The sequence below is a fragment of the Podarcis erhardii genome (genome assembly GCF_964252035.2).
Source record: "Podarcis erhardii genome assembly, chromosome: 3".
Classification (NCBI taxonomy): domain Eukaryota; kingdom Metazoa; phylum Chordata; class Lepidosauria; order Squamata; family Lacertidae; genus Podarcis; species Podarcis erhardii.
In genome coordinates, this window is record NC_138507.1 from 40,542,829 (window position 1) to 40,557,418 (window position 14,590).

Sequence of the window (14,590 nt, forward strand, 5' to 3'; positions counted from 1 at the left end):
TCACCCTGACTTCATATTCATTATCTGAATAATCCACACTCTGACAGATATAGCTGTATCCTCGAGCTTTTGATGCCAAAAGTAGCTGAAAATGTTAAATTCACAAATTAATGTTTCATAGGCTTGTTAATGATTATTCATAAAAGCAATCACTTCTTTAATTTAAATAAACATTTCTTTGCAAATTGGCACAAAGAGGGGTCACCGTGCCATTTAAAAGGCCTGCAGTTTAACCATATGTTCCTTCTTATTGCGAAGGACAGATCCACATTTAAATCCCGTTCAATGCACAGTTAAACCCCCTGATTCTTCCAAGGAATCCTGGGAATTATTAGTTTCCCCTCACAGATCTACAGCTCCCAGCCCCCTTAACAAACAAGAGTTCCCAGGGTTCTTTGGGGAAAGCCATGAGCTTTAAACGTGCGGTATGGATCTGCCCAAAGCCTCATCTCCAGTGCGATGTGGCAATTCACTTCCAAGTGAGGCCTTCACACACCTCGCCTTACAGCCTCCAGCAGCCTGTTTCTTCTCCATGTCCCTAGCATCCATATTACTCAACGAAAGCAGGATGAGAGAGCTGCTCACAGGGCCTAGGCAAGCCTAGGCAGCTTAGTGTCCCAAGGTGAGGCGCAGTCTTGCCTTTAAGTGACTGGTTTGTCAAGCTGATGCACTAGGCATGAGGGTGGCATTGCAGGTGTAAAGGATCATTCACACTGGAGTCTCATAAGAAGCTACTCCACCCCTTCTTCAGAAGGGCAGGGTTCTGGCCTGTGGCCTTTATGTGCAAATCGAAAAGGCAAATTAAAAAAATTAACTTCTCATTTCATAGCGTCCCTCATTCAGGCATCAAACCACAGTCAACTAACTCCAAGCCTGCAAAACAACAAAACAACCCCCCAAATAAATAGAAATTCTGAAGACATCTGACTTCCATTATTGGCTAGCTATTTAATATCTCCAGTTCAAGTTTGCTTCAATAAAACTTTCACAAGTGGCTTATAGACTGTGCATAATTTAGAGTGCTCCCATACAAGGCAGGATATAATCTTAACTTTGCTGGACCATAAAACAATTCGGCTTTTCTGTTGGAAGGATGAAGTGTTCGATTATGGTTCTGTACCCAATATTAACAGATGGGATTATATTTACAAAATTTCTCTGCTTCATCGTTGAACTGCAACAGCGCTGCATACAGTTTTGAAGAGGATTTGTAGAACTGACTTTTGAAAACTAGCCTAAAGAGGAATTTCTCCCAATCGAGATAATATCCAAGATAAAGATAATAGCTATTGAAATACTTCATTTCAATTTAATTTTCCAAAGGTACAGTATTACAATAATGATCTTCAGGAGAAGAAAATGAAATTGGGATTCACAGTCCCATCAAACAGTTGTCTTATTAATTTCAACTGTTACAAATTCCTTTAAAGTAAAAACAAAATTTTGTTTTGACCATGACAGACCATTTTTTAAAGTAAAAACAAAATTTTGTTTTGACCATGACAGACCAACACGGCTACCTATCTGTAACTGATCCTTTAAAGTAAGTATGTCATCAATTCAGCCCATCATGTACCAGGTGTTAGGAAAAGCATACAGAACACTCAACTGAGCAGAGCAGCAAGATGGAAAGTCTAAGGGAGAGGGAGAGTCCTCCCAGAGTTAAATGGTGAGGTAGGAGAGCTGCAAACAATGGCAATATATTTCACACCTGGCAACCAATGCACCCCTTTGGTTTTAGATAGTACATGGGTGGACAAGTCTAAAAAGCCTGGGACACAGGAGGCACTTGTTCTAGGAGGCTTAGTTTGGTCAGAATTAAGTACATACTTCCAGAGTTAACACTAAATACATTACTTCTGGTAAATGAGCTACCATAGCCACTAACAGGCTATGAGCATTTATGTCCAGGGCTTTTTAGACTCATTTTCCCATGTACTATCTGAAAACAAAGGGGAACATTGGTTGCCTGATATGATTTTTTTCAGCTCTTCTATCATCCTATAAAGGTTATTCTGCAAGTGCAACCTTTTACGGTGCTCATCATTCTCCAAAGCAAAGTGAATCTCTCTTTGCATCTTAGATCATTATTAATACATTCTTTATATTTTCTAAAACAATTATTTAGATTCAGGCAAGTCTGGTTTCAGGCCTAGAACTGCATCTGCCTTTACAGAGACCATGCTCCTGCTTCTTGATCTCTCTTGCAGCTTTCAATACCATTCACCATGATATTCTCCACGACCACCTCTATGAAATGGGAACTGGGGTCACTGTGCTACATTGTTTCTGGTCTTACCTATGGGACTGAGTCCAGAGAAGAGCATCGGGAGATTGCTTTGGCATTGGCACTGGCACTATTTCATCTCCAATGCTATTACAAATTTATATGTAGTGTAGCCACAGGCGTTTGCGTGCGCTGCTCTGGTTTCAGTGTCCCATTGCGCCAGAAGTGGCTTAGCTATGCTGGCCACATGACCCAGAAAAACTGTCTGCGGACAAACACCAGCTCCCTCGGCCTGTAAAGTGAGATGAGTGCCCCAACCCTAGAGTCGTCTGCGACTGGGCTTAACTCTCAGGGGTCCTTTGCCTTTTTTAGTCACAGGGAACAGTAATTAGGAGTTTGGGGACAAGGTGCTAGCAAGTAGGCTGACAACACTCAACTCCCTTTGAATCAGAAGAGGCCTTGCACCAGTGCCAAGACACTTTGGTGGGATGGATGAGGGAAAATAAGCTGAAGTTGAATCATGGCAAAACGGAGGCTCTGTACAACAGCTTAGTCCACTCCTGGACCAGGAGAGCTTAATCATAGTAGTTCAGGCACTGGTGACTTCAAATTTGGATTGCCACAATGCACTCTATGTAGGGCTTTCCTTGTGATTGACCTGGAAACTACAGTCAGTGCAGAATGCTACAGAACAATTGCTGACATAATTGAGACCCTGTCAGCATATAACATCTCTACTCAAGAGATACGCACTGGTTGATGGTTTCTTACCAGGCAAACTCAGTAGCCCAAATCCGGCCCAGCAATCTGCCAAGGCTCCGTCTCCCAATCCTAGCACTGTTGTGCTCAATGCTGAGGACAAGAGATAAGTGCTCTGTCCGCACCCTAGAGAGCCATCTTTAAAGAATTTGTAGAGCTATTTATTCTCCTGGTTTGACATTGTGGCATAGTTTGCCGCTCAGTTTCTTAGCTTTTATGAATGCAACCTTCAGCAGAACCTAATGTATACAAAGTCAAATCATTCCAGTGTTAAATCACACAGAGAGACAAAAACAAAAGCCATGTAATGATCCCAAAGGTATTTTGTGGCAAATTAAAGAATTTATGAAGAGTAAAACACATTAATCAACAGTTTGATTCAAATACACCTGAAGACACATTTGCTTTTCACAACACATAAAAACCACTACAAAATTCTGAACTGTAAATAGCAAATCATATATGTAAAAAGAGTGGTACCTCTTTGAAAATATAGAAGTTAAGTAGAACCATTCCAAAATTGTAAAAAATCAATAATGAGCGGAACTGGAAAGGCTCCCTTGTCTTCATCCATTTGGGACCAAGCCAAACAGTGAGGAGGTAAAGAGTACTTATAGCCAATGTGGGAAATGGAGACTGCATCAAGGGCCAGTCATCAACACGTTTGTCTAGGAAAGAACAGACAAGAAATTATTGAGAACATGCTTTCTCATTTAAATTTGCAAAAGCTTTCAGTTAAATAAGATTCACTGGTATAACTGCAGGCTCAAAGTGTTACACCTTGTATAACATTATGATAAAAATGTGCCTATATACAGTTAAGCCAAACAAGTCGTTAAAACACTTTCTGTTTCTATTACCAGTTGTAAAGTAAATTACACTGTTTAAAGTTCCAGCTGGATAACATCAGCCTTGTGCTTCCCCCAGTCAAAATAAACAGTAAGGATACTTGATATTTAGAATCAGGGCTAGTCAGCGTAAAGTATATTTTCACAACATGGGTCACACACATGGTAGGAAGCAAGAGTGTGCCTTCCTTCTTCACCCACAGATCCCTCCTCTGAAATCCTTGGCTGCTCACAGGGGGGGGGGGTGGGCAGTTACCTTTCACATCTTATTTATTAACTTTGATTCTGCTGATAGTTGTTTTTTAATATAGCTGTGGTATGTGTAGCCTTTTAAAAATGTTTTATCGGTATCTTTGAGATCATTTAAATGGGGCGTAGGTGTATAAAATCCAATATGTAGCCTTTCAAAAATGTTTTATTAGTATCTGTAAGATCATTTAAATGGGGCGTAGGTTTATAAAATCCAATATGTCAATCCACCACATGATCAAGGCCTTTGCACATTAGAATTTATGCATGTTGATCCTGTCATGTATGCAATCCCCTCATGGGAACTGGGACAGCCTCACTGGGACTGTGGGGAAGGAAGGCGCACACTCGCTCCCCACCATGCCCCTAGGACAGATGAAGGGGCAGGCATCATTCAAATTAAATCAGCCCCAGATAGCTGAAGGCAGGCAGTGCCTTCTAAAAGTATGTACAGGCGTACCTTGGTTCTCAAACGACTTAGCTGCCAAACAAATTGGCTCCTGAACGCCGCAAACCCGCAAGTGAATGTTCTGGTTTGCGAACGTTTTTTGGAAGCTGAACGTTCTCGAACTTAATCCAGAAGCCACGTCTTGGTTTGCTAACAGTTTGGGGAGTCGAATGGACTCCCAGAATGGATTAAGTTCAAGAACCAAGGTACCACTGTATACTAACTCTAGAGATATCTCAGTTGTGATTTACTAGCTGTTTCTTCTGATTGCCATGTGTGTGTGTGTGTGTGTGTGTGTGTGTGTGTGTGTGTGTGTTTATTTTATGAAAAACAAGCAAACATAAACACCAAATACTGCAGCTGTCTGCAGTACAAGCAGCGCTTTTTTCCTAGAAAGTGTAACCCCTGAAAAAACAACACTGAGTACAAGTAATTGACTAATTCAAAGCACAAACAATGTGCATTGCTTTCTCCATCTCCACCCTCAACCTATGGTCCATTGGGCTTTTCATAGAAGAGAGGAATCAATGGGGAAACATGAAAAACAGCTAAAAAGAACAAACAGAAAACTGCTGTGGGCATTGGACTTGGGCATTGGACTTGCTATAAAAATGACAAAATTTGTTAATAACTCTGAAACTAAAAGTAAAGAAAGGGACATTCATGCTGACTGCATCCAGTAGCGAAAAAAACCAGCTGCTTTAATGAGGCAGCGCTGAGAGGTGCGGTGGGCATGGGTGGGAACCCAAGCAGCACAAAATGACATAAAATACTATTATTATTTATTAAATTTGCATACCACCCTTCATCCGAAGATCCCAGAGCAGTTCACAACAGGAAAATACAAAATGAGAAAACAAAATACATAATAAAATGAAAGGAGAAACAAAAGGATATCAATACAGCCCACCCCCCGGGCCACAGAAATGCAAAGCAATGGAAACAACAAGAGTATGTCTGCTTCAGCAGTCCCTTGGGGCCTGAATGAATTAGTATTCACCTATTTCTGATATGCATCTGCTTCCGCCTTCTCAGATTGATGCTTGAGTTAAATAGTTAAAGTTCTGTAATTGCACCTGTGTCAAGTGCAATAAAATTGATGCACTATGCAAATTTAAAAAAAACAAAAAACTACAGGCATTCAGAATGCCATGGAGACCTTGCAGCAAAGCTTGGGTTTTATTTTATTGGCTTCTGCAAGCAAATAAATGAGCGCCTTTTCTTTCTTTCTTTCTTTTATTTATATTAGGGATCATGGACATTCCTGACAAAAACAAAAACGGGAGCAGAAATTGCCAGTGATTGTTTATTTAGCCTGTGTCCAAAATGGAACACAGTCCAGTGAACAACAGACGTGGTTGCTTTTAGCCTGCAAGCAATACATAATTGATCATGTTTTCTCTCCATTTGTATTGTGTTTCCTTCACACTAAAATGAATGGGGTGGAATAACATTATGACACAGATGACATAATATTTCTATGGTGAACAATGAAACAAATAGTGCAGTTTGTGTGGAAGACAAACTGCAGAGGAACAGAGGCAGTGCTGCATGTGGTGAATCTGGGGCAGAATGGAAAGCGGTGCCTTCTTACCTCCCTAATTTATATACCGTGGTACCTCAGGTTAAGTACTTAATTCGTTCCAGAGGTCCGTACTTAACCTGAAACTGTTCTTAACCTGAAGCAGCACTTTAGCTAATGGGGGCTCCTGCTGCTGCCGCGCCGCTGGAGCACAATTTTTGTTCTCATCCTGAAGCAAAGTACTTAACCCGAGGTACTATTTCTGGGTTAGCGGAGTCTGTAACCTGAAGTGAATGTAACCTGAAGTGTATGTAACCTGAGGTACGACTGTACTTCTTTTCTGTTAAGGGTTCTAAGGTGGCCTAAAATTTATAATATTAACATATTTTAGTTTTGTGTACACATATTCAGCGATGTAAATTTATAGTGAACATGAATGAGAGAGAGATAAAAGGGCTCTGATAGGTTGCGAGTTAGAATGGTAAAATGGTCAGGAACAGGACAATTCAAGATTTCATCCAGATCTGTCTTGCAAAAGCTTGGATAGATCCATATTGAAATAAGGACTGCTAATGCTCACTGAATGTGCTTTTGAACAGGCACATGTTTGTAGTACAGCAATCAAACTGAACAGTAGTAATACAGAGCATTGCTAACTCCTCCACTCTTTCCTCCTGTTGCAGAATAAATTGCCCCAGTGTTACCTGCCTGAGATGAGAGGAGACATTCCACTCGCCCCAGCATTAACAGACAAGAGGCGGCAGTTGAGGGGGTGGGTGAATAGCGTTATGGCTGGAAGGCTGGTCTAGATGTTAACTTTGGTTGTTCCCCTCCCAGTCTGTGGGTTTACAGCTTGTAAAATGGGATTATGTTTAATAATAGTAATAATAGTAAAAGAGGCTGCTGAAGTAGCGAAACCAGTCTCTTTGTCAAGTGAAGCCAAGTCTGTTAAGTAGGTTTGTGATTGGTTGCCACCCAGAAACTACCAGTTGAAGAAGCTTCCAGAAGGTGGGCTAAGGAGGGCAGGCCTTGCCCCCTACACCAGCAGTGGGTGGCATCATCAGCAAGTGTCTCACCAAGAGAACAACAGACCAGACTTGTCTTGAAATGGGCTGGGAAGAGACACAGAGGCTTGGCTTGATCTCTGTGCTGAATTCAAAGCCATGGGTTTGGAGGGCCCCCAATGGTGGAGCAAGATCTGTGGGAGCGTTAATGTAGTGGGCTCTTCCAACTGATGCTCGGCTTGAATATATATGTGTAATACAGGGTGCCCCCCTGCACACTCTACTCACCAACCCTTTCTTCTTGCCTCAGTTTCCCTATCCACAACCACAATATCCCCCATTCGTCTGCCTTAGTTTTCCCTCAGGTCCATCTCCCTTCTCCATTTCTGTTTCCCTCTCCAAAACCACAGTATGTTCTTCCTTCCTCAGCTTCTGAACCTGTAAAAGAGTCACCACATCTCCCCCCAACTTCCACATACCGTCTCCACCACCCTCAGCTTCCCGCCAAAAGGACAATGATGCATCTCCCCATCAACCCCAAGACCACCCTCTCCCCCTGCAAAAGGACAACAAAATTTCCCCTCCCTTTTTCTCTTTCGTTTTTTCTCTTTCTCTCTCTCCCCTGCCAAGAAAACCTCCCTTGATGCCAGGGAGTAAGGGAGGGAGGGAGAAGAGTCCCCTCAGCAGGTAAATGACAGCACCTCTCCTTTCCCGTTCTTCTCCTGAGGAGACCCATTTGGGCTCTGAGCTGGATTCCTGCAAGTCAGATTCCAAGTTTTGGCTCAGTTCATGTGCCTCATGTGCCCCCTAGCAGTAAAGACTGTCATTACAGCATGATAAAAATATATAAAAAAGGTAAAGGTATCCCTGACTGTTAGGTCCAGTTGAGGACAACTCTGGGGTTGTGTGCTCATCTCGCTCTATATGCCGAGGGAGCCAGTGTTTGTCCGCAGACAGCATGACTAAGCCGCTTCTGGTGAACCAGAGCAGCGCACAGAAACGCCAATTACCTTCCTGCCGGAGTGGTACCTATTTATCTACTTGCACTTGACGTGCTTTCGAACTGCTAGGTGGGCAGGAGCTGGGACCGAACAACGTGCGCTCACCACGTCGCGGGGATTCAAACCTCCAACCTTCTGGTCAGCAAGCCTTAGGCTCTGTAGTTTAGACCACAGCGCCACCCAGGTCCCCTTGATACAAATATGTAGAAATAAATAAAAAACGTATTGCACAAAGACACCACTGTCTTCAGAGACCTTAATTCCAAGGAAACCAAACCTGAGGTGTGTGCTGCCACCCATGAATCTACCACTGCCAGGGATTGGGATCCGTGCAAGAATTCTTTTTGCCAGACCACAGGAGAGGAGGTGCCTTGCTAGACTGCTCCATGTGCTGCCTCGGCTACCTCCTTCCACTTTCTATAGCTGAGCAGGACAACCTCCTCCTTCCTCAGACAAGTGTCTGCAGGGCTTTTCAGTCCCCTACATGAGGAAGGAGAGGACAATGTGGCTGTGGCCAAGAGGTTCTACAGTGTCTGAAGCATAATAGTGTTTGATTCAAAGCTATGCTACTGACACACAAACATATTCTTTTTTTAAAAACAGAGAGGACAATGTGCATTCACAGTTCACAGTGCTGTACTGTGCTCCTCTTTTTGAATGCCTATCTCTCTTGTCCCATCAGACAAGGTTGAAGCTCTTTGCACACAAAAATCATAACGTGAAGTGCAAAGAGCAACAGATGGCTCACCCTTCTCCTCACACAAACAGACTTGGGAGATTCCTTAACAAATTTCTGATTTTCAAGCCCCTGTCAGACCAGTTAAGCTTAAGTGTGGGGATATTTAGACATGCAAGACCAAGAGGCAACACCCAGCAAAGTGTACAAATTCCAAGTTAATTTCAAGTTTTAAATACGACTGTCAGGGGTGAAAACCAAGAAACAAAACAAAGATAAAATATATATTCAGTGGATATAAAGCTTTGAAAAACTCACATTACAAGGAAGCGTTCCATCATTATCCCAGACAATGAGCCAAAATGACTTAAGAAGAACCAGAAACTTACAAATTGTTCTGGTCCAGCAGAACCACAGTTGTAAAAATGATAGCACTACATAATTTCATATTTCTGTTCCAAATCACATCAGCTACTATATCCAACACCTTTTAAAAGTTTGATTGCAATGATTATATCTAGCATAGAAACATATCAAGACTTTTAAAAAGCTATTTTAAATTACGTTTAGTATATGTAAAAAAGCAATAAAATACTTCATATATATAAAAATAGAGAATTTGAAAATTTTGGGGATTCTACCTTATGCCTATGAATTGGATCACTTAATACAAAACCCTAAACATTCCCTGGTGCAAATGAAACAAAATAACTATGAAGAACCATTGGTAAGTGAATACCACCCCAAAAGACTGAAAAATATAGGATTGGTATCAAGTAGGGATGTCAGAGTATTCTGACAAAAAATGGGGGGGGGGGATTGAAAAAATGGCTGCAGTTTGCATGTTCATCTGTGGTCACATTCTTGTGGATTTTTGAAATGGCATGTGAAGAATAACTATTTAAATTTTGTTTTGGCATTTCCATTTTATTGAAACGAATGTAAATTGCACAAAAGTTTACGTCAATTATGAAACCTACATTAAATAGCAAGCAACGAGGTGAACAACCTAGTAGTTGGAAGAAACAAACTGTAGTGGAATAGAAAAAAAATGCTGACTTTGACAAATACAGGGCAGAATGGGAAACTGCTGCTTTCCTGCATCCCCAGTGGCAAGCTATCTAATAGAATCCACTCTTAGAAATCACAGAACAAATGTTATCACCCATTTCCCTCTTTCAGTACAAGTTTAAAACATCCCTCCCATGAGGAAATGAACTGAACAATCCTATTTACATTCTGGAGGGGGGAGAAGCAGATCCCCGATATAATCTACAGTGGTACCTCAGGTTACAGACACTTCAGGTTACAGAAGCTTCAGGTTACAGACTCCGCTAACCCAGAAATAGTACCTTGGGTTAAGAACTTTGCTTCAGGATGAGAACAGAAATCGCGTGGCAGCAGCGGGAGACCCCATTAGCTAAAGTGGTGCTTCAGGTTAAGAACAGTTTCAGGTTAAGAACGGACCTCCAGAACGAATTAAGTTCTTAACCTGAAGTACCACTGTATTAGGAGTTAAGTCTAGGTCCTTAGATGCTGGTATTTAATTCCATTGGGGATGCACTTAGTAGACAACTTTATTTCACAAAAGAGCCAATTGCAGGAGTTTGGGGGACACATGGAGAGAGGAGAGCCGGGGAAGCCTCACTGTGCAAGCAGAAGTCCTTGTACGGGCTTCCCTTGATGGGACTCATCAAATCCCACCCTACGTGTATAGCAGCTCCATCTGCTTTTGGCCCTACCTTTGCTATTGTGATGTGCCCCCAGAGGATTGTCCAAGACTAAATGTGCCCCTCAGTCCAGTAAAGGGTTAGCCATCCTTGTCAAAGACTGACAAATTTATGGCAGTACAGGATAAACTGTAGAGAAACATTCAAACAACAGAGGTAAAAGGCTATAGTGAGAACTTTGAGGAACCTGCCAATACTTTTCCAAGTGTATAACACCCTTCCCCCCCTTTTTTGCTTTGTTTCTTGCAATAGAACTTTTTTTTCCAAATTTATTGGCTGTTATCTTGCATCACTTTTAGTTTTAGAGAGCAAATTGAGTAGATTCCCGCCCAGTTTTATAGTAATATTCAAATTTTTGTTGTTGCAATCATAGTGCTGTTAACTCTGCGCTTGTAAGAAATGTATCACAAAAATCTTATCAAGAGGTACTGTATGTATTGTGCATGGCCAGTCTCTAAGAAAAAGATAAGCTTGATCAGTAACAGAAAATCCCCTCCTTGGGTGTGGTTCGCCATAAAACTCTGTAAGAACTAACTGGAAACTATGTAGCAAGTCCTAGTTGCGATTGCTGCTTTATGTTATTAAGGCAGATCTGTTGAAAGGTTTCCTCATAAAATAAGCAACCTTCCCTGTGGGATACATTGCAGATACTTTCTACTGAGACCACTGCTGCTAGGCTAAGCACATTCCTCTACCATTCTTCTGAGTCCTGTTCTCAACACGGCTGCAACCTCTCCACAGGAACATCACAAACTGTTTTCATTATTTAAATCAGTCCTAAGGATCCTGAAGTGAGGTTCAACCAACCACCTCCTTTTCTGTGGCTCAAAGTCTTTCTGCTTTATTCCTTTTCTCTCCAGAGGCAGATAAATACAGTGGTACCTTGGGTTACATACGCTTCAGGTTACACATTCCGCTAACCCAGAAATAGTGCTTCAGGTTAAGAACTTTGCTTCAGGATAAGAACAGAAATCGGGCTCCAGCGGCGCGGCGGCGGCAGGAGGCCCCATTAGCCAAAGTGGTGCTTCAGGTTAAGCACAGTTTCAGGTTAAGAACGGACCTCTGGAATGAATTAAGTACTTAACCCGAGGTACCACTGTATAGGCTTCACTGCCTGTTGGAGCACAGCCTTGTGGCCTTGCCTCATTCTCTCTTCATACATAAAAACTCCCCGCTGTTTTTTAATCCTGTGATAGAAGAAAGGTAAGATTTCTTTTGCCTATTCACATCAGGTAGGCGCCCTTGCTATAATAACAAAATATATCAAAAATATAAACAAATATTTTTGTTTAGGCAAGCCTATCCAGATACGTGGAATGCTGCCATGTGTTTTAATCTCTTCTTAGTTTTACTGTTGATTTTAACTATCTTTTGAATGTTTTCAAATATCTGTTGTTAGCTGTTTTTACTGATAATTTTAAGGTTTTACTTTTTCCTGGAAACTATTCAGAGGTTCTTTACAATCAAGCAGTACATTGGTGCCCCGCAAGACGAACGCCTCGCAAGACGGAAAATCCGCTAGACGAAAGGGTTTTCCGTTTTGGAGGCGCTTCGCTAAACGAATTTCTCTATGGGGTTGCTTCGCAAGACGAAAAAATCTTGCGAGTTCCCACGGTTTTTTTCCGCTTTCCCCCCCTTTCCCTAAGCGCTAAGCTGCTTATCAGCTGTTCCGCTGATAAGCCGCTTCTCAGCTGATCGCTAAAAGCCGCTAGACCACTAATAGTGCTAATCCGCTAAGCTGTCAATGGGCTTGCTTCGCAAGACGAAAAAACCGCTATACGAAGAGCCTCACGGAACGGATTCTTTTCGTCTTGCGAGGCACCACTGTATATAAATTTTGTTAAATAAAAACAAACAATAGAAAAGTAGAAAAAATAAGTTCCGAGAAGAAATAAGTGCTTGATGTGCAGTCTTAGTAGTACAAGTCCTTTAGGCTGCACATGGCAGCAAAAAGCCATAAGAAATAGCAGAGAATAATTGGGGAGAAGGATGGTGAAAAATGGCAGTCCCTATGGAAGTGCAACCCAATATATGTTTACTCAGAAGCAGGTTCCATTTTATTTCCCTAGTGGGACATAACCCCATATAAGCATTTTAAGACTGAAGTCTTAAAGGTCAGTTTCACCTTTGATACCAATGCCTATTTTTTGTTTAGCACTTTGTAAAAGATTAACCATAAATGCCATCCAAAATGGGTGACAAAATGTCCCTGGGTTGGAAAGGAGTGGCGATGGGTTAACCTGCCTGATGTATCACTGAATACAACAAAAACGAGACTCTAAAGGTGCTTCAAGGCAGGTATTTATTGTGGGACAGGTGTTCCTTATGTATGCAAATTCATTGCAGCAGTCACATGACATCATAATTATTAAAACACCAGCCCATATTCAATCCTACCCCATTTAATCAGAATTTCCCCTTTCCCAGGAAAATCTGACAACAACACATTTTTTAAAATATCTCAATGACCTGCAATATAAAGCCCCTATTTGAAAGCACCCTAAGAAAGGACGCAGGGATGGTGTTATGAATTATCCATCTATCTATACAGGTGTTATGCTGTTGTTCCTTTTTTTTTCTTTTCAAGACAGATTTTCCACAATCTCATAAAAGTCAGAAGAAGCGCAGTGAAAACACAGGAGGACAACATCTTATGGATGCCCCATAAAACAAGAATGAACAAATCCCGTGTTCAGATGCCTTACAGTCACATACAGATTTCAGTTTTGCTTCCACAAGGTGTCATGTAAGTGTATCAAGTCAACACTGAAACTAAACAATGCCTCCCTTTCGCCTATCTATTGTGATAATCTGTTTTATTTCCATCACACAGATTAGGGATGCAACAGGTTAAATTGCAGAAACTGCCAATAGTCTAAAAGTCTGGGTCTGGGCCCTTGTATCACACAGGACTGCCATTGCACCTTCCTAGGCACAAAAATAAATGATGCTTATTAATGGCGACCTTTGCTTCACCCCTGCCTGGTATCCTCTAGCAGATCATGTCAATGCATCATAGGAAAAAGTCATATTAATGTAAAATTTCATATATATTTTTGCAGTGCAGTCTTCAATTGGAGTTAAGAGAACCTAGTTGTCTTCCCTTCGAAAAGGGCAAGGAAAGACCCCATTTATGGGTCTCTATTTTAGTTCATCTTTTGATCTTAAAAGTACAGTGTCCAATGAAGAATAATATGTTCTGAAAGGGCCTTAGGATAGTTTGCATAAAATTTAGTAAATGAGAGTACAATCTAACAATGTCTATACAATATCCTGAATTTAATGGACTCACTCCCAGGTAAATGGGGTTTGATTGCAGCTCTGCTTATTTTTACAGTGGTATGAGAATAAAATACTTTTTTAAAATGCTACCTAAAAGTGTTAACACTACAAAAAGGGAAGCACCGAACTACATACAGTGAGATATATATTAAGCAATTTCTATGCATGAGAAAAGAAAGGAGTGGTTATGAATGCTGCTGCAGCCACTGAAAATGAGTTGAGAGTTCCTTTATTAACAAAAAATATTCCTATACATATTTACTAAGAAGTAAAGCCTACTCTGTACAATAAGGCTTACTCTCAGGAAAATGTGTACAGGATTGTAGACTTCTGACATATAATTGTTTTAATTTTTATGTAGCCTTTGAGGGTTCAAATATATACTTACATGCAAAGTACCTAAGAAATGCCAACAGTGTTTCCTTCCTATAAAGCACCTTTGAAAGGGGTGAGTTCAAGTAAGAAATCAGGAGAGGAGGGGGTTGCAAATGAGGGTGCCCACATTTGGTGGACCGCAATATGGAAGCTTTATTTAAGGCACTAATTGTTTCCAGCTTTTCTTACAACTCTTACAAGTCATACAAGTACAATTGTAAATTAGCTGATAATTGTTTTTCTAAATCAGATTTCTATAATAAAACAGATTTGGGAAAAACACTGCATTTTCATTTGTGGGTTGAAACACATGAGCAAAGTTTACAAAAAGCTATTGTGTTATGTGCATCTGTCTCTTTGTTTCATGTCTCGCCAGCCCAGTAAATTTGTTCTTAACCTAAATTATAGGAGATAAAATCAGAATTACTCTTACATCTTTATTTTCTGCTTTGCTGAATGGACAGAATAC

General features: G+C 41.1%; 2 protein-coding genes across 2 annotated transcripts in view; one reads left to right on the forward strand and one right to left on the reverse strand.

The window, feature by feature from the left end:
- TTK (TTK protein kinase) overlaps positions 1-14,590 on the forward strand; it is a 208,864-nt gene that overhangs the window by 130,497 nt on the left and 63,777 nt on the right. The gene's annotated exons all lie outside the window — the stretch shown is intronic.
- The window catches only part of ELOVL4 (ELOVL fatty acid elongase 4), a 46,958-nt gene that overhangs the window by 17,471 nt on the left and 14,897 nt on the right, over positions 1-14,590 (reverse strand). The window contains exons 2-3 of the mRNA XM_081857536.1: positions 3,467-3,654; positions 5-85 (exon numbers count right to left, since the gene is read on the reverse strand). Coding sequence (XP_081713662.1) covers positions 5-85; positions 3,467-3,654 — 269 coding nt within the window. The remainder of the gene's footprint in view (positions 1-4; positions 86-3,466; positions 3,655-14,590) is intronic.